The following is a 23,940-nucleotide window of genomic DNA, read 5'->3' on the forward strand; positions in this document are numbered from 1 at the left end:
ACTCTTCCCTATCCCAAATTCTCTATTTCATAGCCACCAAAACTGCAGGACCAACCACTGCCCACAGCAAGTCTTCTAAGGAAACCAGATTTTTCAATGAAAATACAAGCAAAGAGCATCAAGAAATATGACTCTGCAGGTCAGAATTCTTTATCAAGTATTTTAAATCCAAACAATAACTAATCCAATGAAAGTAATACATTATTTATTACTGAAAAACATTATTCAGCAATGGAAGTTAAAGTGAAGGTTTATTTTTCCTGTCAATTTTCCTGCTGTCAACTGTTACCATTGTCCCTAATTTTTTAATTTTAATTTTTGTAAAACATGGATTGGAGTATAAATTAAAATTTTATTTCTCTCTCTTTCACTAGCAGTTTCAAAATATACTTCAAAATGTCCTTACCTGGTCACTTCATGTGCATGATTTTAAATATAATCTGGCTAATATAATGTTTAAAATAAAAAGGTGTGTTATTCAACATTCAGTGGATTATGAATCAGGAGCTATTCACTTAGATTGATAATGAAGTAACAACCACTTGCACCACAGAACAGCATTCAGTAGGAGTAATTTCTTGATAGGAACTGCAGAAATAGATCTACTGTGCCAGGATAAAATGAATACTTATGGACACCACACCACTGCTTTTCAAGGAACTTTTCAAGATCCTACATGAACATGTGCTTTAAATTTAGTCACATTCTTGTGTCTTTCATGAAATTAATTTTCCCTTCCTGGCATTTAACATGACTCTTTCATGCCAAAAGAGGAGTAAGGGGGACATAATATTGTAATATTGACCTTCTAACTTGCCACCCTTCCAGGCAGACTTAATTTTGTACTGTAACTAGAGAGTGCTGCACAATAAATGGATTTACTGTTTTATATTTTTTATAGGAATTTATAGTTAAAATGAACTGCATTTAGAATAATGAAACTATAGGACTACTAGAATCCTCTAAAAACCATTGCACTACTTTGGTGTTAGTCCATCAGAAATAAGCTGAAGTATAGTTACAGTTTGTCTTTTCTCATATATAATACAGCATTTCCTATTACACTGCTAAATATAAAGGCAAATTGTCCTTTTAAGGTTGTTCTAAGCCTTCAGGCTGAACACAAGTCACGGTGTCAAGCTCTCCTTTGGAATGATGACTTTTGTTTTATAGAAGAACACATTTCTCATGTATTCATATTTGACTAGAGGATATAGGGTAAGAAGTAGCCAAATACTGTGAAATATGAGAATTAGGAATACTACAAAAAGTAAAAGGATAACATCCCTCTTTTTAATTCTGTTGTTTCCTCCACTGTATTACATCTTTTCTCCTTAAGACTTTAACCTTGCTTAAATAGGGAAGTATTTTAGCTAAAGTGGGCAACCAAATGCATTGTTACAGAACATTTCCTCTTACTTGCTCAAACTACCTAAGAAGATAGTACTGTCAATTATCCATGCCTACAAGCCACAAAACTTTTTTTAGATAGTTTCTTTACTCCTCCATCATCACCAACAGGCAGCCCAAGAAGAGTATTTTTTAAAGTAATGAGACTGAATCACTAACCTTTTACTTAGATCTTTCACTAAAGTGACATACAATGAAACTAAGAATCAATTTGACTCCATAGTTCTAGAAATAGTCCTAGATAGCAAATACTCTCTTCAAAAAAATGAGATTAAATTGGTAAAAAATAGCAACAAACCAGTAATTTTCTTCTTTTTCTATCTTGTGGAATAACAGTACAAGTGCTGAAAGCCACAATTTTAACCTTCCCTTGCAGAATTTATGAACATGATGTTGACTGGATGAGGTGAATTAAGTGGATGTGGACATAATTATACAATCAAGATATATTTTAAAAGGTTTTCAAATTCATAGATGAATGAACAGAAGCAAAACTAAAACACAGAATACTTTCCAGTTATTATCACTCCCAGATGTTGGCTTATTAACTGTAACCAAGTTTAGGCAGAGGCTTAACTAAAATAGACTGGTGTTACAGGTAATTCGGTACAGCTTGCAAACAAAATAATCTTTATTTCCATATACCATCTTTGTACCACTGTAACTGAACCCACATGGTGTAAAAGTATTGCCTTAGTCATCCTACACTAGGATGGTTTAACCTTGTCTATCTTACTTTGTACTCAGCTCTGGAATAATGATGTCAGTGCAAGTTTTAGTAGGTTTAACTGCACCCCCCTATATTTTGATCGTGTATCTTGCACCTCATTCTGAACACAACCTTTACAAAATACCACATGTGAAGATCTGTTAGAAAATGCAGTTTCTAAAATGGGACAAGAACATCAGCAAAATTATTTCACCGCTAAATAGTACACTATGATTTTGAAAACAGACTACACTAAATCTACTTTTTTCACTTTGCGGTTCCAAATGCTATTTGCAGCTCATTACCAGTTGAAAGGACTAACTCTTAACTTTAAACGTACTACACTGAGTCCCAAAACAGCTTAACTCGACATACTTGTCTGACTCCTGAGTGAGATGTCAGGTAAGAAAGAGCACTAAGAACAGGACAAGCATGCATCATACTTTCCTGACATGTTCTTCTAACTTCCAGAAATCTGCAGATCAGGGGTTCTATGAATCAGAAGTGTGTATTTTTTTTGCATCAATAGCCTGGAAAGAGCTATCTTTAAAAAAGTCCACATAATAAACCTATAGCATCCACTATCTCACAGGCTGGGTCAAATGAGATTTTCTTTAGATAGTACTATCCCTGGATACTCACTGTCCACACCACAACTGAGTTAGAGAGTTTCATGCAATGAAGTTGACACATGCAGTGTGAACGCTGCTCAAGAAGAGGAGGGGATGCTGAAGAACACAACTTTGATACATACAGAGTCTACTCTTAATTTGTAGTAAGTGAATAAAACTGCATACATCTAGCAGAGAGAAACTGCTAATATTATGTGGGGTGTGTGCGTGTGGGTTTTAATATGACGATATAACAACCAGGTATTTAGTTCCTCTTGCTGATTCTTGAGCACGTACGTGAATTCAGATATTTTTGGACCACTTCTACCAAAAATTCTGAGCATTGCTGTAGAAATAGTTTCACTGGCCCTAGATTTTGTAGAAGCTTTAGACATAGACTACCATGGATACTGTAGCCAAAGGGCAATTTCATATCCCACCTTTCAAATCCTTCTCGTTATTCTTCATATATTGTTAGCAAAAAAAATACCACCAATATTAATTTGATTTTTTCATTCTCTGCACATTTCAGCACTTGCCTAAGACATGATGCCATAAAGGCAAGGGGTTTCTATCTCTTTTTTCAAAACAACAAACAGCATCTGTAATTCTCTATGGACCATATCAACATAGTATCATTGCAGTTTCCAATGTTCTGCACAACAGACTAAATGGATTAAAGCTGAATAGAATAAAACAGTAAAAAAACTGAGGCAAGATGGTAATCAACATCTTGCTGAAAGTAGATCTGGCTAAATGCAGCTGGTAGGAATGTCTGCCATAATTTACTTGTATTTCTTGTTCTTCTCACCTTCTGCACAGCTGCTATTTCATCTATGCTCTTACTGGGCTGCTGCCTTGATTCTTGAGACTTTCTTTTTTGTTCAGATTCTCTTAGATGGGTAAACAATTTTGAAAAACTGTAATTTCTATTTATATGTATTTTTGTGTATATGCATACACATAAACGTACACATGTAACCCACTTTATTTGCCCCAGAAACTAACATTAATAGCAAAGTGGGGAAGGAAACGTGTTGGTACTCATTCTTGCCAGACAAGCTATGTAACAGTTGAAGCCACCATCATCATCTATGTCATACCTCCTATATTATTTACTTTTTTTCAAGTATTCTCTAATGTCATGCATTACTCTAATGCACAGTTACTGTTTTAAGCAAATGGAAAACACAGCAAGAGCTGTCCATGAAAATAATTGTATTCACATTCATTTTCCCTTGTGCCAAAGATTATGAAGAAACAATCTTCGTCAATTATTAGAATAATATCCTGTCTAAGCAGTGCTTCCACTCTGCTGGCATTTCTAAGTGTCAGAAACATGAAACAAGGTGAAAAGAAATGCAACAGCAAAATATCCCCACCCTCTCCTATAAAACTACATAATCAATTTCACCTGAGATAGGATTTTTCCTTACCTTCAGCCATTTATCAACACACTTGGCATGGAACTCGTGGTTACAAGGTAAGACTCTAAGTAGCTGCCTTGATTCAAAATCACACATGCACACCACACATCTAAAAAACAGAATGAAGTTTAAATGTATCTGCTATGTAAGAACAACAAATATGCAATTCCATACAAAACTTTACAGGTATGATTGCAACACAGCAGCTATTTTACTCCTTCAGTAGCTACAGTGATTGACATCTGACAATGGAAACTGAGAATTGACTCTGTGGGGTTTTATGGGTGTTTTGTTGCTTTTCTTATTTACTGTGCTTTCACATTGCAAAGCACGTATTCTTGCTCTTCTGACCTAGCTGTGACTGCAAGTTAAAGAAATGAAAATCAAACCATCTAAATCACGGATCTTTGAAAGAGACCAATATACTTACAGCGTCTGCTCTGATTGGTGATTGTTTGGATTGAACCTGTAGGATGGAAGCTGCTCAATGTCTGCTTTTGTTAATCCCCGTGGTTTGGCTTCTCCCAGACGTTCCGCCAAATTCAGCAGTGCCTGCAAAACATGGAAACTAGACATTTAAAAATTCACTGATCAAACAGGCTCTGGTTCTGTTGGTGTTGGGACTGCCACCACATCTCACTACCCCAGCTGGTAGTACAAAACACCCTTCTATTAAGAAATATTTAGAACTTTAGCTCTCCCATACAGTACAAGCTCCTTGGAAAGTCCTTCCGAACTTAACCATCTTTGTAATTATTTAACGTATTATCTTTGGGATTTCAAAACCCACTCCAAGGACCCAATTTCCAATTACTACTGTGACTGCATGTACAGCTCAGCAAGTAATTTGCTTCTGAGGGATCCCCTCACCCTGCTATGAAATTAACAATGCTGGTAAACCAGAAAAAAATTGTCACCTAATTTCCTTCGTAAGAATATTTGAGTCTGGTCTTGTGAGAGAAATCATAAATTTAATGGGACAGTTTATGATTTCCACTCCACATTGAGGGCTAGTTGAATTAAAATATGGAGATTTTATCCTCAATCTGGAAAACAAATACATACCATCAAACTTTAAGTGCTTTTTTTGGCTGCTAATTTTTATGTTAATTTTCTGTAAGCCAAGCATTGCAACTAAAATCCTTCCATGTATATAATTTGCAGTCTGTCATGTATTTAACTCACACTCCTTCATGAGGGCCCTAGGAAACGTGTGATACAGAATCAATGCACAGAAAAGACCCTGTGAAAGCTGCCAATGGTACTGTTTTCTTACACTGCTAAAACTAGGGCCCAAATTCTCAGAAGACATTGCTTCTTCTGAACCACCACAGAAGTTATTACAGAAGTGCTCATTGTTAAACTGAAGATGTGCAACTACACAGAGATCTTAAGGGGAGCACAGGCAAAAAGATGCAAAAATCAGGGTTAATGATGACTAACTCAAGAGAAATCAAATGGAATCCATTAGCTTCAGAACCAGCAAAGAAACAACAGTTGGAACAGCCCCATAATTATCTAGGGTATTTAAGAGGGTTCTGCATCTCTAGATGTGAATTACCATCCCCTTCTGACGGCAAGAAGAACAGGCAGTAAGGCAGTTTTATAAACATTACATTTAGATCAATTAATCCTATGATATTAAAACTATTCTGAAAGTTACACTCATAAAACCAGTAACTTACCCTTTTTGAAAGTGTTTCACTTCTTTCTGGTATTTAAAATCAATTAAATTTTGAAAGGAGAAGAGTAGCATGTAGAACATAAAAGTTGAACAATTTAATGATTACTAGCCTGGAAAGGTGAATTCTGGGAAAGAGCAATAGACAAGAAAGAAAGCTAAACACTCTAGTATCCAGTTTTACAAAAAGAATGTGGAAGGACTGTTTTTGGATTCTGTCTTCACAGTCATTACATTTATTTGAAAGACAAACCAGGATTAAAAGCAAAATATAATAAAATTTTATCTATTGCTTGAGCTAACATCTGTTCTTTAAAGGTAGTTGTAGTTCACACACCAACCTCATAGTTTTCTACCTCTCCATCTTCCACATCCAACTCAAAGCTGAAAGCTGGTCCAACTGCCGGTGGAACTGGGAGCATTGATCTACCACGAGAGCAAACAAGGATAAGGTTCAGCATCATGCTGAAGGAAAGCACAGAAACATCTGGCAGAGGTAAAGTAACCTTTCTGATGCCTCTCTAGTCAACATGTTCTCAGAACTGGCAAAAATGTTACGTTTGAAGTCAAGAACAGACATTTGAAGTGAAAGAGTCACAGGAAAAGCTTTTTCTGCTACTTTCTGATATTGGGAGTGCTGACTTTTTAACTGCATGCACATTTCACTTGGTACTTTTAACCAAGCTCAGCTTTATTACAAAAACTAATGTCTTAATTACCACACACTATGGAGGACTAAAACTGACAAAAAATTGACATTCTGGTTTTAAATGTATTTCTTTAAGTGGATAAAAGACCATCAAAGAGGAATGCTAAGTTCATTTAGGTCTCCAACACAAAAGTCTTTCAAGTTCTGCAAGCCTAAAATACACGATGAAGATAAACAGGATTTGCTACTGGACAAACTTCCATACTGAAGGCAAGCACAAATTCATTTTCTCATGTACTGTGATGTTGGTTAAAGCCGAACCCCTTCAAACTGAGAGATCAGAGAGATGTTTTTCTGCTTGTATTTTTACCCCCCAAGACAGTACAATGGGTCAAAACTTCATCCACACACACGGAAATGACAAATTCAAAGCACTAATATAGTAGAATCAGGAATTACTGTGCCACATCATGTCCACAATGAATAGGCAAGAAGCTATGACATTACTCTCAGACTGCAAGATGCAAAGCTGAACAACTTTGCTGAATCAGATTTCTGGTGCCATTTTCATGCCATGTCTGACACTGCGCATAGAGAAAACTACAGATCTGGTGTCAGTGTTTGATCATTTCCTTGTCAATGTCACCTTTGCCACCAGAAACTTAATCTTTGTTTTCCAAACATTTAATTCTTACTTCCAATACAGAACATTAGAAGATAATACATCTCATGTCATAGACCCAAACTCTTCCAGAGTCTACCATAACACACTACAGATAATTCCTAAATGTTAATTGTTCCACATCTTTTCCAGAAACAGCTAATCAGAAGCAGAACAGAAATGTGACAGCTGTGACAGAGTAGCACTTCAGCCAATAAAGAGTAACACATCACAGAAGCTCCCACCCTTGTATTTTGTAAGTAAGAACCAAACCAAATTAATTTATTCCATAAGTGAAGACTCCTACAATGTGATCCTACAGTGTAACCATGCCTCTGCAAGAGTATCACAGAACTATGATTTAAAATCTGTTGAAGACTTTACCAAGAGTTCAGAAACAAGAGGCTACTGTGCCTCAAAATACCTGCAAAACTACACTGGACAAAAACTGTTCACTTGTATTTTATCTTGCTCAGTGGTGTAGGTTATTCAAAACAGGCTGAAAAGTTTACACAGAAATGGAAGTTTTCCTCCGAGACAGGTGAAATATGCCTGGTCAGTCCAACCATAGGAAGTGCCAAGATGCTTGCTGCCTTCTTAATAGCCTACATGGAAGCAAATGTACTTTTCACTTACAGCACATAAGGTAATAGGCTGGGATGGTAAGGGTGTGGTGGTATTGGCTGCTGTGATCGGTATCTGCTGCGCCCTGTGAGTCTTCGAGGCATAAAAGGTGGGTAAGGCTGCAAGAAAGAAGAAAATAAGCTTCAACTGAAACTTGTGGAACTGGAACTTGTGTCCAGTTTTGGGCTCCCCAGCACAAGACAGACATGGACATACTGGAGAGAGTCCAACAAAGGGTCACTAAGATGGGTCTGGAGCATCTCACGTGTGAGAAAAGGCTGAGAGAGCTGAGCCTGCTCAGCCTGGAGAAGAGAAGGCTTGGGGGGGGATCTTATCAAAGTATATAAATACCTGAAGGGAGGGTGCAAAGAAGATTGAGCCAGGCTCTTTTCAGTGGTGCCCAGTGGCAGGACCAGAGACGTTGGGCACAGACTGAAACACAGGAGGCTTCATCTGAACATCAGCAAACACTTCTTTACTCTGAGGGTGACTGAGCACTGGCACAGGTTGCCTAAGGAGATGGTGGAGTCTCCCTTTCTGGAGATACTCAAAAGCTGCCTGGACGTAGTCCTGGACACACGGTTTTAGGTGGCCCTGCTTGACCAGATGATCACCCTTCCAGCCTTCCAGTCTGTGAGCCCGTGATTCAACATTTTCTATCCTTAATCTCCCCCCTCAATAATGAAATCCACTTTCAGTAAAGCATTATTTTAAAAATCCAGCCTCTGCTAAAATCCAAAAGAATCTCGGCCTCAATTTGAAATTACTATTCCCATCTATAATACACAATCAGACCAACCTGTGCAAAAAGTAGTAATATACAACAGAACTCCTTGGAAGTTCTTGTGTTTTGGTCTACAGTCAGTATAGTTTGGGAAACAGGACATGAACTGCTGAGCCTGTTGTAAATATAAAAGCCCAAGGGCTATTATGCAGGCTTCCACACAAGCAGTTGAGTAAAGAAGCCCTTAAAAAATTCTTTAAAATGAGAATTTTTTAAAAAACCTCTAACTTTTAAGCAGTGGTATATATTTACATTTAGGCTTAAAGGCTTGAAGCCTTTCAAGTGTATGTGGAAAGTTTAATCAGTACAGTTTCTGCAGCTGACCACACCTAGAGAGACACTCAATACTAAAGCTTCAATGCATTCATTCCATGGATAAATCAGGGCACTTTCTGTCATCTTTTACTAAAAATTGTTTTGTATTTTCTACAACTGAAATTCATGTATCCCTATTGAATTCATATTTGAGGGCCTTCTGACCTTATTTTTGAAACAAAGACCCTAAGTCTTTACAAACACGTTTTTCTTCTTACATGTTTGGAACTGGAAAGCACCAAACCCCAACAACCTCAATGACTAACCTAAAATTCCCTAATTTTACATTATGATTAGGTAGCCACAGTCATACATAAAATTAACTTATGAATATAAACACAATGCAAAAGAGCCAGGTTCCTTTTGGTTGAAGTCTTAAACTAGGCATAACAAATATTAATTTTACTGCTTTGCGAATTCTGCAATCCAAAAACATAATTAGAAACTGTTGTGTTCACTGAATGAAAAAGAATCAGAAATGCAGCTATTCCATTCTAATGTTAATGCAAATAAAGCTTTATAAAGATTTAGTATTACTTTATAAAAGGCCACGTGGTTACTTGCAGGAAGTCTCTATTCTACTCCTTAGCAATAAACAACATGGAGCTGAAGCATCTGAGAGGACACATGCTACTATCTGCAGAAAATGGTATTATGTTCCCTACCTATTTTAACAACTGAATTTAAAATTGAAGGAAGTCTGACTCCCAGCAAAAGATGTGTAATTTGACTAATGCATCGAAGCATACAGAAGCTTTCAAGTGTCCTGGTCTCCAGAGTGTCTCATAGTGACTGAAAACTTCATTGAAAATCTGTGCATCTTTAAATTAACCATAAGTTGACCACTTTTTAAAATGGTGAACACTTACTTGAACCTTTATAAAAACTGCAGCAAGCATTTGACTAGGTTCTGTGATTTCAACGAGATTAATTAAAGACAGATACCTGTATATTCTGCAGCTGCAGGGTCTAAAATTTAATTCTTATTTAAAATTTAAATAATACGCCTCTAAAACACTGACAACTTGATACACATGTCAAACAATAAATAATATCAGCACCCATACTTGGGATCTAGCTATTTCTCCCAGCATCACACAGGCAGGAGAGGGTTTTTGTTTGTTTGTTTTTAAAAAGTGACCCACACAAAACAACAAGAACAGCAACAACAACAAACCCCTCACCCATTTCAGGACTAATATAATTGCAGATTCAAGTACAAGACAAAGATCCTATAAGTAGCACCACTGGACACACCACAGAAACACACAATTCAACAAAGTTCAACACAGACTATCCTGCACCGCTTTTAATTTTATTTTGTGCTGCTGCAGCTGAACCACCTGTAGATTACCTGAAAGCTGACTTAAATCAAGATTTGTAACATGGCTATCTTTATAGTATGTATAGTATAGTATGGTATGTTGTGGTCTAAATTATGGAAGCACTCTACAACTGCTTCAAGAGAAGAACTGTTTTTAAAGCATTCTGGCTTTCCTGAGCTGTGGAAACTCAACATATGATGAAGAATTAACAAAAGTGACAACTGTTTTTCTAAACTGTACTAATTACTAATTACTCCCTGCAATAGAAGTCCTGGACTGTGTGACAACATGGAAAGTTTTCTAAGTAAATGCTGCTGCACTCCGCAGATAACGTTACTGGAAATAATTTGCTGGTGTCATTAAATTATCCTTAACTTGATTAACACAAGCTTAAAAGAAAATACCACAGTATGCAGCTATTCCAGTAATGGAATATGATTGCAAAAGTGTGACTTTTCAACAAAATGTACTACTAGAATAAAGATCAAGAATGTTAATGCAGCATGAAAGAGAACGTAGCATAGAAAACAATACTTACTACCCCAAATGACATCTCCTGGTGTAATGGATCATGGGCTAAGAATTGAAGAGGAGCTGAGGGAGGCAACGTTGGTGGATGGGCTGAGGGAGGGTATGTAAAACCTCCTACAGGAAGGTGTTCTCCAAGCAATTCTACGTCATTTTCTATCCTTTGAAGCGGCTAAAAAAAAACCAGAGATAGCCTTTGTTGCAGTAATAGAGATGAAATTTTTCCCCAATAAAGAACTGCAGTCCCAGTTGTATATTCTGTGCTGCTGTGATCAATTTTGTAGTAACTCTGTGAACAATTCCTAGGTCATTAACACTACCCAAAAAAGCTAAGACAACACTACACATTTGATATAAATTCACCTTTTCCAGCTAGCCATGCTTATAGACCAGGAATTTATGAGATCTAGCAAATATAGGAGTGGCTGTAATTTCCTGTATCTTGCATTTTTCAGGAAAAATATTTGCTCTCCTTCTTGCCAGGCTCCTCTCACTGTATAACTATGTGAGAGAAAAAAATAAACCACCATAGACAAGAACTGAAATTGTGCCAGAAAAACTGAAAATCGGGAAACATGGTGGTTCCAGTAGATGAAACTGATAATGACGTCCAGTAATCAAGCAGAGGTTTTCCTAGGAGGGTCATGCAAGTAGTCCTAACAAGCAGTCCAGAGGTTGCAGAAGCATGAGATTCCAGATTAGTTTTGTAGCTAGTCAAATCTATTACATCAGTCAGGTCCAAAAGTGCCCAAGAAACAACCAGAAATTCTCCCTGTTTCATAAATACGTCTTTCTGTTACTGACACTGAATTCCACCATTTCAAGAAATTCAGCTAAGAAAGCCACCTTGTGGAACCAAAGGAATATTCTGTTTTCCTGTTATGCAGAACAAACAAGATATTCTTTAACCACTACAATGCAAGCTTTTTGCCAGAGCTGAAAGTCGACAGACAAGCCTGGGTAAAAACCTAAGTAAGCAACTCAAGCTAAAACCTGAGTCCACACATTTTGTAAAGGAAAGTCTTATAAAGATTACTACCACAGAAAACCACTTTGTTATGATGATGGAAACTGTTTTCCCAAGACTGTAATGAAGTGATTACAACCCTATCCACACCTGAGACACAGCATGAAGGAGTCTCAGCAGTGTTTGCAACAATAAAGCTATATCCTATTTCTGCATTACTGAAATATCTGCATCTTCTACTTAGTGGGGCAAACAAATGGTCCAGTACTCAGATAACCACACAGAAAGTGTGGTAGGCCAAAACTGTAAACCTGGTTTCCCCCTAAATCCAAAACAGGGTCACATTTTCCCATGTTTGCATAGTCCCTATCACTAAGCCAAATCTGCTTAAGCAGACAAGATCAGTAACTTTTTTAAGTGTGAAAAAAAGCTCCAGGAAAAGGACTGGTCATTTAAAAATTAATCAAGAAGTAATACAAAAGAAGCATGTAATTAAAGTAACATTCAGTACTTCTTTCTCTGCTGAGCTTTTCTCTGACATGCTTACTATGCTTACACAACCTCCTCTGGATTCTATTCTGCTTCCTGGGAAAAAATACCTGATGGTGAAGAGAGATCTTTCTGAGAGAAGTAAAAGCGTATGGAAAAACAGCACAGACAATGATGATACCTGAAGCAAAACACTGAACTTCAGAAGTATTTTTTCATCTTTTTCATCAACCAAGTGGTTACAGCTTGGAAGAAAATCCTTGTTTCCTCAATCAGGTACCAGTACTGTGTACCCATCCAGCCCACCAGGTCTACTGAGAGTGGGGTAAGAAGCATTACTTACCGACCGTGACTGCTGTGCTTGGAAAGGAACAAATTGTCCTGGAGGAGGTAAGTGAGGAGGGTGGTGTGTAGAGATATGAGGAGGATGCAAAAGGAATGGGTCACTAGAAATGAGGGGTGGAAATGCTGCATATGGTACAGGTAGGTGCTGGACTGAGCATGCCTGAAGCATCTGAAACAAAATGAAAACAATATATTTTTGTAGCACAAATATTCCCTATACAGTGTTCCATATTCTATGTATTTATTATGGAAAGGTATCCTTATAAGAGAACAGTTCTTTTGCCTTGTTGAAAAAGCCTCCAAAATACACATAAATAAAAACTCATTCAAATACCCAAGGAACAGTGATGAGTACAGAACAGGCTCTAGGAAGTAGCATAGTGTGACATCTGCTACGTGCTCATGAGGTCAGCAGGAGTTTGGATTTTCAATACTCCAGGATTAGACAGGCTCCTAAGTGATGAGAAGATACATTTATCCTGGTTCATTTTATTTTTCCCACATATCACCATCAAAATAATATGCCAGAGCAAACGTCTTGCAATCACTTCAAGCTCGAGATGCAGCTGAGGGACTCTCAGCTGTCAGACTGTACCTAAAGACTTCTGCTGCCTCATATACTATGAATAATTCCTACAGTCTGCTCGGTTTTGCACTTTTGGGTGAGTCCTATGCTCTAAAAGCAGCTCCCTAGTGACAGATACTATGAGAAATAGTTCTTTTTCTCTCCTCCTTTTAAATTCCTGACATAAAAGCAACTTTGGGTACTAAAGTTTGAGCAATAAAATGATGAAGGCACTGCAGGGGAACCGGAATGTGCTTTATAGCACTGTTCAGTTTTACTTCCACCTTTCTATATGGCAGAGCAAGGAACCTGCATTCTCTTTTTTGTTATGCTTTGATCCATTATGAGAATGTCAGGTATGTCTTTTACACTTTTAACAATTAAAACAGCATTTAATTAAGATATTCATTATCAAATCTTGAAAAGAAACACTACCCACCCAGTTTTATATCTAATTTTTTTTTTATTAGTCATGTCACACAGCATACATTTGCATATTGACTATAAGAGCACAAAATGGTAAAAGGAACCAACTTAAAATTAGATTTCAGTAGTGGAAGCGGAACTATCATCTCAATTTGCTGTGACCATGACTAAACATAAATCTTCAAATGCACCAAAACAGTAGTAGATTAATTTGATTTGACTACTGTTTTTCCTTAAATGCTGACTATTCTTTTCCCTCAGTTACTGCATCATTTTTCTAAAAAACAAATACTGTAGGCAAGTCTTTCTATGGTTATAACATATTTTTATTGTATTTATTAAGTTGAAAACTGTCCTCTGAAATAGCTGAAGATAATTTTGCAGCTAGAACATCTCACAGTCCTCTTCAAAACATGAGATTCTTTCGGAAACATCAAAATAGGATTTTATGCAGTAAAGAGTACCCTAGTTCCTATATATATTTGGAATGTTTGATTTGTGCTATGCCCTTGTCACTTTTTTAAGTTAGAGTAAATGAGGCCACCTAGCTTTCAAGCAGAAAGGAATAAAAATTACCTGTTTATTCATGCAAGCTTTTAAAAGAGTTTTTCTGTTTGGACATATCACAGAATGACAGAATGGGTTAGAAGGCACCTTAAAGATCATTTTGTTCCAAACCCCCTACCTTGGGCAGGGACAACTTTCACTAGACCAGGTTGCTCAGAGCTTCATCCAATCTTGCCTTGAACACTTTCGGGGATGGGGCATCCATGACTTTTCTGGGCAACTCATTCCAGTGCCCCACCACCCTCATAGTAAAGAATTTTTTTCCTAGTATCTAATCTAAACCTACTCTTTTTTAGTTTAAGGCCATTCCCCACCTTGTTCTGTCACTACATGCACTTGTAAAAGGCCTCTCTTTGCCCTTCTTGTAGGCTGCCTTCAAGTACTGAATTAGGGCACCTCAAAGCCTTCTCTTGTCCAGGCTGAACAAACCCAATTCTCTTAGCCTCTCTTTGTATAGGAGATGATCCACCCCTCTGATTACCTTGGTGGCCTCCTCTGGACTCACTCCAACAGGTCCCTGTCCTTCCTGTGCTGGGACCCCAGAGCTGGATGCAGTGTTCCAGGTGGGGTCTCACCAGAGCAGAGCAGAGGGGCAGAATCCCCTCCCTCCCCTGCTGCCCACGCTGCTTTGGATGCAGCCCAGGGCACGTTTGGCTCTCTGGGCTGTGAGTGCACATGGCTGGGTCATGTCCAGCCTCTCATCCCCCAGCACCCCCAGGGCCTTCTCACAGGGCTGCTCTCCATCTATTCAACCCAGCCTGTGTTGATGTGATCCAGGTGTAGCACTTTGTGTTCAGTCTTGTTAAACCACATGAGATTTCACACAGGCCAACTTCTCAAGCTTGTCCATGTCCCTCTGGATGCCATCCTGTCCTTCAAAGAACTTTTAAAACTGATGAAGGTATTTACTAAATGACATTTGTTTACTTCATAGCTACACATGCAGTGAGAGAGACAAATATTGTGAAAATAACAAAAGGATACTGGGAAGTTCACAGATTAAGCTGGTGAGCAGGTGACATGCTGGAGGGCACAGGCTACCTTTGAGATGAATTTTTATAGGCTGGAGAAATTGGCTGACAGAAACTATGTAAAGTTCAAAGGCAAATGTGTAGTCTGGCACTGGAAGAGAGTAACTCGGTGGAGCAGGACACTCTGAGACTAATTGGTTGCAGTCAGATTTGCAGAAAAAATACTGGGGTTGTGGTGGACATGTACACAATACCCACAGTCAAAAAGGCTTATGGCATGCTGGGTTGCGTTGCTAAGAACGCAACTCGTGAAACCAGTGAAGTGATTCTGCCCCTCCATTCAGAACTTGTGACACTAATCTCAAGTCCTAGGCCCAGTTTTGGGCATTCCAGTGCAAAACAAAGACAGTGACAACATGATGACCAGGAGCTTGGAGAAAACTGCATAGAAGAAGTGTCAGAACTAGACTTGTTCTGCTTTAAAAGAGAAAACTAAGCAAATACCTTACCACTGTGTCTAACTACTTCTCAAGAGTGGACAGGAAGAATCCAAATCCTCCTCAAGAAGCAAAGTGAAAAAGCACAAGCACCAATGGGACCAAGATGCAGCAAAGAAAACTCAAGCAGACATACAGAGGAAATTCTTCATTACAGGAACAGTCAAACACTGGAGCAGAAGTTCAGAGGCATTGTGAAATCTCCATACTTGGAAATTGGTACTGCAGCAGGTGACCACCAGATGATGCCCTGAGTCCCCTCTTAACTTAAAACTGTTCCTCAATTTTATGCTCTAACAGAAGAAAGCATAAAGTCTGCTTGCTGATGCTACAGAAATGTAACTGTTTATATCCACTTGTACTGGATCTATTCTCTCAACACACTTATTAGCTGTTGTACATTCAAAACAAAAACTAGAGCTTTAGTCCTATATGTATTAAAAAGACAACTGCATCATTGAATTAGAAAACATTTTATGAATTGCACAGATAATATACCTATTCAAAGCAGAGGGTAAGATTGTTAGTATCCATTGGATGGATTTCCCTAAGGCCCAATATAGTTTCAGATTTTTCTTTGTTGTTGTTTCTTAGGACATGTTGCTTTCTTGCCTTGCTGAATTTACTATGTAAGTATTGTTCCAGTCTCTGGGTACTCATTCTGAGATTGCTTTGCTACACTAACACCACCACTAAACAGAAGAAAAAGGCTGCCTCTCATGCTGCCTCAGGGATACACAGCAGTTTATGTAACAAATTTTCACCAACTTGACAGGTAAGGGGAACTGATTCTCACAAATACTCCAGACTAGCCAGCAGTATGCTGCAGACCTTGTTGCCTCTCATGGGGATAAATGGCACTTGGACATGATAAACACAAATTACCTTTACTCTTCAATAAGCAGCTTAAAGAAATAGATGGGTCGTATCAAGGGTTTTGTTTCAGCACCACACAGGCTTATTCATGTCACAGAATGCACCACAGGGAAAGCAAAGTCACACACTGATGGCAGAGACCAACATTACACCAACATCAAAAATGTTCACCAGACGCTGTATAAAGTACTGTGCATGACATTATAGATTTATACTAGAAAAAGATTGAAGCAGCTGTAGTTACAGAGACCCACTTACTGGGGGAGGCACACTGCAAACTGGAAGGTGCTGGCCACTGAAAACCACTGAGCACCCTGGAACCTGCTGCGTGCTGCAGGCTGGAATGTGCTGGCCTGTGCAAAGTGGTATTCCATGTGGAGCCACAGTTGTCACTGTGTATGAAACAGGAACTGTGCCCTGATGGATCTGCAGCAAAAGGGGGAAAAAAAAGTATTTAATAACTTACTGCAAAGTCTTAACACTAACACAGCACAGTACGATTAAAAGCTTTTACTTACATTTCAGAAAAATAATATATTCACAAAGAAAGTGTAAAAGAAGGCACATGGTTGTAATTTCTGTTCATTAAAATGTTTTTATCAATGGAACGTTATTTATTGATTGGAAGTTTCTGGGCAAGAGGGATCTCTCAGTTTAAAATGTTAAAATTTCAGTGGCACCTTAGTCACTCAGAAGTATGTCAGACCTGCCCACCCTCCCTTCTTTCCCCCAGGTTAATTTTATGAAATAAGAAGGTAGTAACTCCCACATAAAAGCTAATCTACAAGCAGTTCAAGTTATTTTTTTATTTCTGAAGGGACTGATTCAGTATTAACTCAAGAGACTTGTATCTTTAAACAACAAAATAATTTTAAAGATTTTCTTTCTTCCAAAGAGACTGCTCTCTTGATTCACTTTCAGGACAACATTTAAGCTAAATTCCTAACCTAAGTAATAGAACAGCTAACCAGGAAGCTGAAAAGGAAAAGTTAACATGACTAAGAGGCAGTAGACCCTAACTATCCAGATTCATATTAGGAAACCATGTAACCCAATTCTCTAACTAGTGGCAGTCCCTAAAATTTAATCATCAAACTAAGATTCAAAGTTATTCTCAACCAACAAACCACACGGGTTGTTCTGCATGTTTGAAATTTTGTTGTTGGTTTTGTTCTGTTGGATTTTTTAACACTAAACAATCTTTTAACACTAATAAAACTGAAAAGGTTTAAGAGTCAGGCAGCACAGATTAATTGAAAGTAATTATTTCAAATCTCTCTCTTCCTTAATGACCAGCCAAAATAGAACCTGCTTATTTAAAATGGAAGAACAGCTCCTCAGGAAGGGGAGAATGAGTAAAGAGAGCTAAACTGTAGAACCGGTAGTGTACAGCCAGACAAACAGAACACAGATCACTGAATAGAGGTTAAAATCTCAACCTGTGTATCAATGACAGAAACCACTCTCAGGAGAGACACTGAACTTGAACCAGTTCTGGCTCTGCAGCAAAAGTTGGGTGTAAGTGCAATGCTGTGCATGATCCTGGAATGTTTATTGGTCATAATAATAGTAAAAAAAGACTTCTCAAAATATTCACGCCCCTGAACTGTAAAGTAGCACCATGGAAGACCCCATTTAGTCTGGAAATACTGACATCTGAGCACAGATGGTGTGTGGCAGTGGGATGGAAAACTGTTCAGCCAGACTTGTCATGATGTAAGCTTACAACATAAAGCAAGAGCATTATCTAATCTGCAGCAGAAGAACTGTTAAAAATAGAAGTTTGTGAGATGGCTAGAATGGCATTGGCTTCCATCCTTGCACTTGGTCCCAAACGCAAATACTTCCCTGCTGAGAACTGCTCTGCACACATCATATGACACATCAGTGCTATGCAACTGCACAGAATGCAAACCAGCTTTTAAGCAGGGATGTTAGAGTTGCATTCTGAGCACATGCAGCTTCAGATCTGGACATCCACACAGCCAGGTCTAGTCATGGCTATGTAGCAACTAGTGTACTTGTGCTGCAGCCTGTTAATTTAGCAGACAACAACAAAGGTTACCTCAACAGGATCACAGAATCATTTAGGCTGGAAAAGACCCCTAAGCTCATCAAGTCTAACCACTAACCCAGCACTGCCACTCCTAAATCATGTCTGTAATTGCCACACCTATGTGTCTTTTAAAAACCTCCAGGCATGGTGACTCCACCACTTCCAGCCAGTTCCAACATTTGACAATCCTTTCAGTAATTTTTCCTAATATCCGATCTAAACTATCCCTGTGCAATTTGGCACCATTTCTTCTTGTCCTGTCACTTGCCACGTGGGAGACCAACCCTCATCTGGTTACAACCTCCTTTCAGGTAGTTTTAGAGATTGCTAAGGTCCTCCCAGAGCCTCCTTTTTTCCAGGCTAAACCCATCCAGCTCCCTCAGCCACTCCTCATATGATCTGTGCTCCAGCCCCTTCAAGAGCTCCATTGCTCTTCCGAGGACATGCTCCATCACCGCAATGTCCTTGCTGTAGTGAAGGGCCCAGAACTTCTTTTACAGGTCCTCATTACAGAATTCTATACAAAGTGCTGTCACAGAGAGGAATTCTTTACTTTCTGGACCAACTATGTATGTAACTTTTTCATATAATTTAAGGAGGATTTGACTAGGCTTGAATGGTTAATTTAGTTATGCAACAAAACTGCTGTGAGTTCTGCTGTTATGTAGGCAACCAACAACAGGCATTGTGAATTCTACTTCTAAATAATACATTTTAACAATTTAATGACTCCTAAGCTAAGGTGAGGTATTTCACGTGAAATCGAACACATAATTAGTAAGTACCATCTCACATCATCATCACAAGAAACTAATTATGAAAGCAAAATAACTGATTTCAAAGGTTTTAGACAGAGACCTAGAGAAATATGCCAATTAATACATTGACAAATCGTTAAGTATGAATTATTAAGTATCAATCTTCTTTATTAGAAGAGTGAACTTTCTTTTTGGTTTTTTTTTTTATTGCCTACTGCAATGCATCATACACATAATAGTCAACAAAAACCACCACTCTGTAAGAAGTCAAATAGAATTTAGTGCTCTGTGACCTTCATTGTCAACTATGAGGTGAGGTGAACTATTTAGTGAGGAGAGGGCTCTTGAAAATGTTGGGAAACTCCCCCAAAACCAAACACATCTTGAACAGCCTTCTGTTTGTACTCTAAAAATTTTACCTGATCATGAATGTCAACCATCACGGCATTCTGCTGTGGTGGGTGAGCGGCTGGGTGCAACATACGAGGAGATACATTCGGTGGGCGAAAGGCTCGAGGCTCTTCTATTGCTTGCTGCTGTCCATAGGAGAGATGGTGATAGTTTTCATCCTGGCTAATAGAATTATGTCTAGACAAACGATCTCTCCTTGTTCTCTGACGTCGAACAGGAGGACTGGAAATGCATTAAAAAAATTAGAGGTTATATAAGCAACACAAATCCTTCTTAATAACTATAACCTCAGACAATCAAATACCAAGAAAATTTTAAACTGGAAAATTTTACTAGAACAAGCTTATTAGATTGGAATAAAACTTTTACTGACAGAACTGTTAGAATCCTTAAAAATGATAGTTTTTTCAGTATGGAAACGCTTAACATTGCATAGCTTAATGCTGTTAGGGAAACCAAGAGAAGAACTCCTATGTAAATATTACCTTGTTAAAAGCTACGACACTTGGATTGCCGCAGTTGTGCTCAAAAGTCAAGACAGCAATCTTCATAGTATTTCCATGTCTTTATTCTATCTAGGTAAAAATCCTTCATTAAATGATCACAGATTTCCCCAGGGTCTTTGTTTCAACCATGCGACAGAATGATTGCTTGCTTAGTGACAGCAGAAAAAACAGCAGACTTCTTTGAAGAAACAAATTAATTTTTCAGCTCTCACATGTTCACTACATAACTGAGTGCTTTCTAAAACTCTCTCCAGAAGATCCCAGGAAATCATGATTGCAGTATTTTTTCTTTCTTGGAGTGGAGAACTTCTGTAGATAGATAGATTTAGACCAAAGCACATACCTCTTTTGAGCAAGTGATCTACAGGTGTGTAAGATTTGATTATATATTCTTATATAATTGTGTGTATGTTCTGGGCAGAGCTGCAAATACCTTGAGCTGAAACTTACATAAATCAGAGACCAGTGGCTCAGGTTCAGCACTCAGAAAATGATGCACAAAGAGGTGATAAACTCACTATAAGAAATTTTGAACAAGTCACTTCTCATTTATTTGGAAGGGGAAAGCACTGCAAGCACAAAATGATCTTGCAGTACTTCCAGCACATGCCTTCCAATCTTCACAATGCACACAAGTTACAGGTCCCAGAAGCAACAGCAAATTAAAGCTACACGGGGTGAAATGGTTTCCCATTTATGAAAAGGGCTAAAGGACCCAAACTGCAGAGAACAGACAAAAAGGATCTGTGATCATTATTGGAACATGTCCTCTCTAACAGTGCATGGAACAGAACTTCTGCTATTACTGAATAAAAATCAAATAAACCTGAAACCTGTTGGCAAATCCCAGGTCTTTCTCAGGTTGAGTCCAATTTTCGTGCTGCATGAAACAGACATACTCTGGGGAAGTGAGACCACTTTACCAGCTATCCACATGCTACTGTGAGTATATGATACGATGTCTCAAGCCACTCTTTTTCAACCCTATTTCACAGAGATTTTATGACATTATTGCCTCTGGAACTGAAACAAATGCTAATTCTCAACAGGTCAGATAGAAGGCACAAGGCCAGGCTGTAACACAGCAAAGAAAAACCCAAACAAACTAAAAAATGCATAGCCACCTTTATTTTTATAAACTACCATAGCAGAACATACAAGCTGAGTTTTCTTCTAAGCATTGAGAACCTAAATTTACATTCTTACGAATGTATTTTTTTGTAAATCCAGTTTTCTTTCATTAAGTTTTTGCTGCATCCTCTATTGCTATATTACTAATATGATTCAACTGCTACATTCTCTTTAGGTAAAATTGGCATATAATTTCTAACCATGGAACTAGTAATGCAGAAGATGTTCTCCTGTTTGGAGTGCTCAGGTTGTTTTAAATTTGCTATTTCCTGCTATGAAATAGAAATGGTCTGAATATTTTAATATAAAAATATCTGTGTGAGGATTTTTCTTTGGAAAAGCTCCAAAAATAGAGGGAAGTTAGGAAAGCACCAGTGCTTCAGAAGAACAGAAATTCTCTTGACTGCCACCAGCACTTAGACAAGGTGGCTTCTAAGACAAGGTAGTTCTCATAAAACTAGTCTCGCCTCTGTCTTGGTTAAAAGGCCTGGCTTTACTTTTCTATGAACCCAGAATTATGAAAATGCCAACAAAAGCTGGCAAAGTTTCTGGAATGTCTTTTTAAATGAACAAAGAAGTATCATTCTCTGGTAAAAAGCAAAGCTGTATTATTTCCTGTGCAGAATTATAAATTATACTATACTTTCAGTCAGCAAAATTCAGAGCATCAGGATACATAGCTTTATTAGCTTCTGAATTATTGGAAATTACTTCAGAATAATTGTCAAGTCATGGGTCTAAACTATTATTAAACATCAGTAATGAACTTGTGCTTAAAGTCTTTAAAAAACAGCCACAAAAAAATTCCTCTGTTACTACATGCACAGTATAAACATGGTAAATGCCAGGTTAAAACAAAGAGACAGGATAAAGTGGTGAAAAAATTGCAGGAATTCCTACCCTCAGGTAAGAACAGTCATCAAAAGGTATCCATAACTGCAGAGTTAGTATGTGCAGATCTTAGTATTTCTAACAAGGGTGATTTCTTTGCAGTAAGACATTCTTGAATCCTTTTAGTTCAGAATTACATTCAAGACAAGAAGGAAAGGAAGCACAGATGAAAGATAAGGCCCAGCAATGCAACAAATCCTCCATTTCACAATGACTGATAAACTGGAATGGCCTTCTCTGTTTCACATAGGCATCCATCATGCTTTTACATTCATAATTTATCTGTACTACATGTAAGTATCTAGACAAAAATAATCTTTCTGCAAATTTACACCAGAAGGCTATCTTTCTTAACGCAATATGTATTTGCTTACAATGAATCAGAATAAAAAACCCACAAAAAATTAGGGCACTGTTATGTTAGGCACAATACAAAATCACTGATACCAAGAGGTAAGGTCTAAATAGTAAGCCAGGTAGTTAAAAAAATCCAGGTAATAAAAAAACCCAAAACAAACTGTCCTGACCAGTAGGAGCCAACTGGTAGGACAGAAGAGTTAGTGCTGATGACACTGGGGCAGTGATGTCCACACTAGACACACTTCATAGGTTTTGTCTGCACTTGCCCTAGCCTGTTTCCTTAAGCTCAATGACCATTTGCAGCTGGAGTGCACCTTTCATCTTATTTTAACCTGAAAACCTGGTGAACTCTTGAAACCACTCTGCAATGAGAAGAGAAAACAAAGCAGGCAAAACAGGAAATTTGCTTCAAAAGCATGTGCATAACCTCACCTAAAGCATTAATAACAGATGTACTCATAATGATCTTAAGAAATCAAACTTTTGATCCATAAGAATGGCTATTAGTTCTGATATGACTCCAGAGCATTCTTAAGACTCAAAAAGACTCCTGCAAAACAAGAAACACATATGTGGTGTTCTCCCTAAAAATCCTGGTTCCTGAAGAAGAAACTGGGTCCAATGCTATTCTGGAACTGACCTAAAGATAGCTCAAATGCAACACTGCACCCAAGCTAAAAAATGCCCTGGCTCAAGTGCAGGGAAACAAAGTACTGACACATTCAAATGTCTCTGATTAGAGCAAAAACTTGTGTTACTACCCAGGACCAGGCGAGCTGGCCCTAGAAAGAGTAACAATTTGTGTCCACAATGCTGCAGCCAACCTAACAGCTCCTGTTGGACTGAAGATGGCTTTGCAATGAGGTGTCTTGCTGTCTGCAAATGGCTTACCTGCAAAAGCCACAGACTACTACCTCAGTGACACTTGACTGCATCTGAATGTCAAGACACTTGTCCCATGCACATTCACCCCTTACACATTTCTGTTCTTATCCTCCATCCCACAGTATATCCAAACTGTTGAGATTCTGCTATCTAGCATTAATCTTGTTAAGCACAGTGCTTAACTCTGCAGGTGTTAATGAACACTGTGAAGAAATTTGTGTAAGCTGACTGGACACCAAACAAACATGACCAAATGCAAATATTCTAGGCATCTCAGTTCCAGACATTTGATGTCAAGATAATGTTGTGGACCAAATGCCCCTAACAGAGCATCCTTGTACCAAATGATATAAAAGGTCTGATCTTCTGTCTTCACAACAACCCTTTTAAGTTCACAATTCAACCTCTTTCCAAAGTCTGACAAGCTGCATTGAGAGCTGCATATTTTGCATGCCACTGACAGAAAGCTTTCAAATTCATGAAGCTGAAGCAAAGATACCAAACTAGTAGGCTCT

The 23,940-nt window shown here is 38.2% G+C and overlaps 1 protein-coding gene across 2 annotated transcripts in view; it reads right to left on the reverse strand.

Annotated features, from left to right (window-relative positions):
* The window catches only part of RNF38 (ring finger protein 38), a gene marked incomplete at its 5' end in the record, with an annotated part of 106,528 nt that overhangs the window by 4,743 nt on the left and 77,845 nt on the right, over positions 1 to 23,940 (reverse strand). For both annotated transcript variants that reach the window (XM_082300847.1, XM_082300846.1), the window contains 8 exons: positions 4,167 to 4,266; positions 4,588 to 4,709; positions 6,180 to 6,264; positions 7,785 to 7,891; positions 10,735 to 10,896; positions 12,524 to 12,694; positions 16,686 to 16,853; positions 19,661 to 19,874. In XM_082300847.1, the coding sequence (XP_082156973.1) occupies positions 4,167 to 4,266; positions 4,588 to 4,709; positions 6,180 to 6,264; positions 7,785 to 7,891; positions 10,735 to 10,896; positions 12,524 to 12,694; positions 16,686 to 16,853; positions 19,661 to 19,874 (1,129 nt within the window). The remainder of the gene's footprint in view (positions 1 to 4,166; positions 4,267 to 4,587; positions 4,710 to 6,179; positions 6,265 to 7,784; positions 7,892 to 10,734; positions 10,897 to 12,523; positions 12,695 to 16,685; positions 16,854 to 19,660; positions 19,875 to 23,940) is intronic.

Source organism: Coloeus monedula, assembly GCF_965178545.1.
Source record: "Coloeus monedula genome assembly, chromosome: Z".
NCBI lineage: Eukaryota > Metazoa > Chordata > Aves > Passeriformes > Corvidae > Coloeus > Coloeus monedula.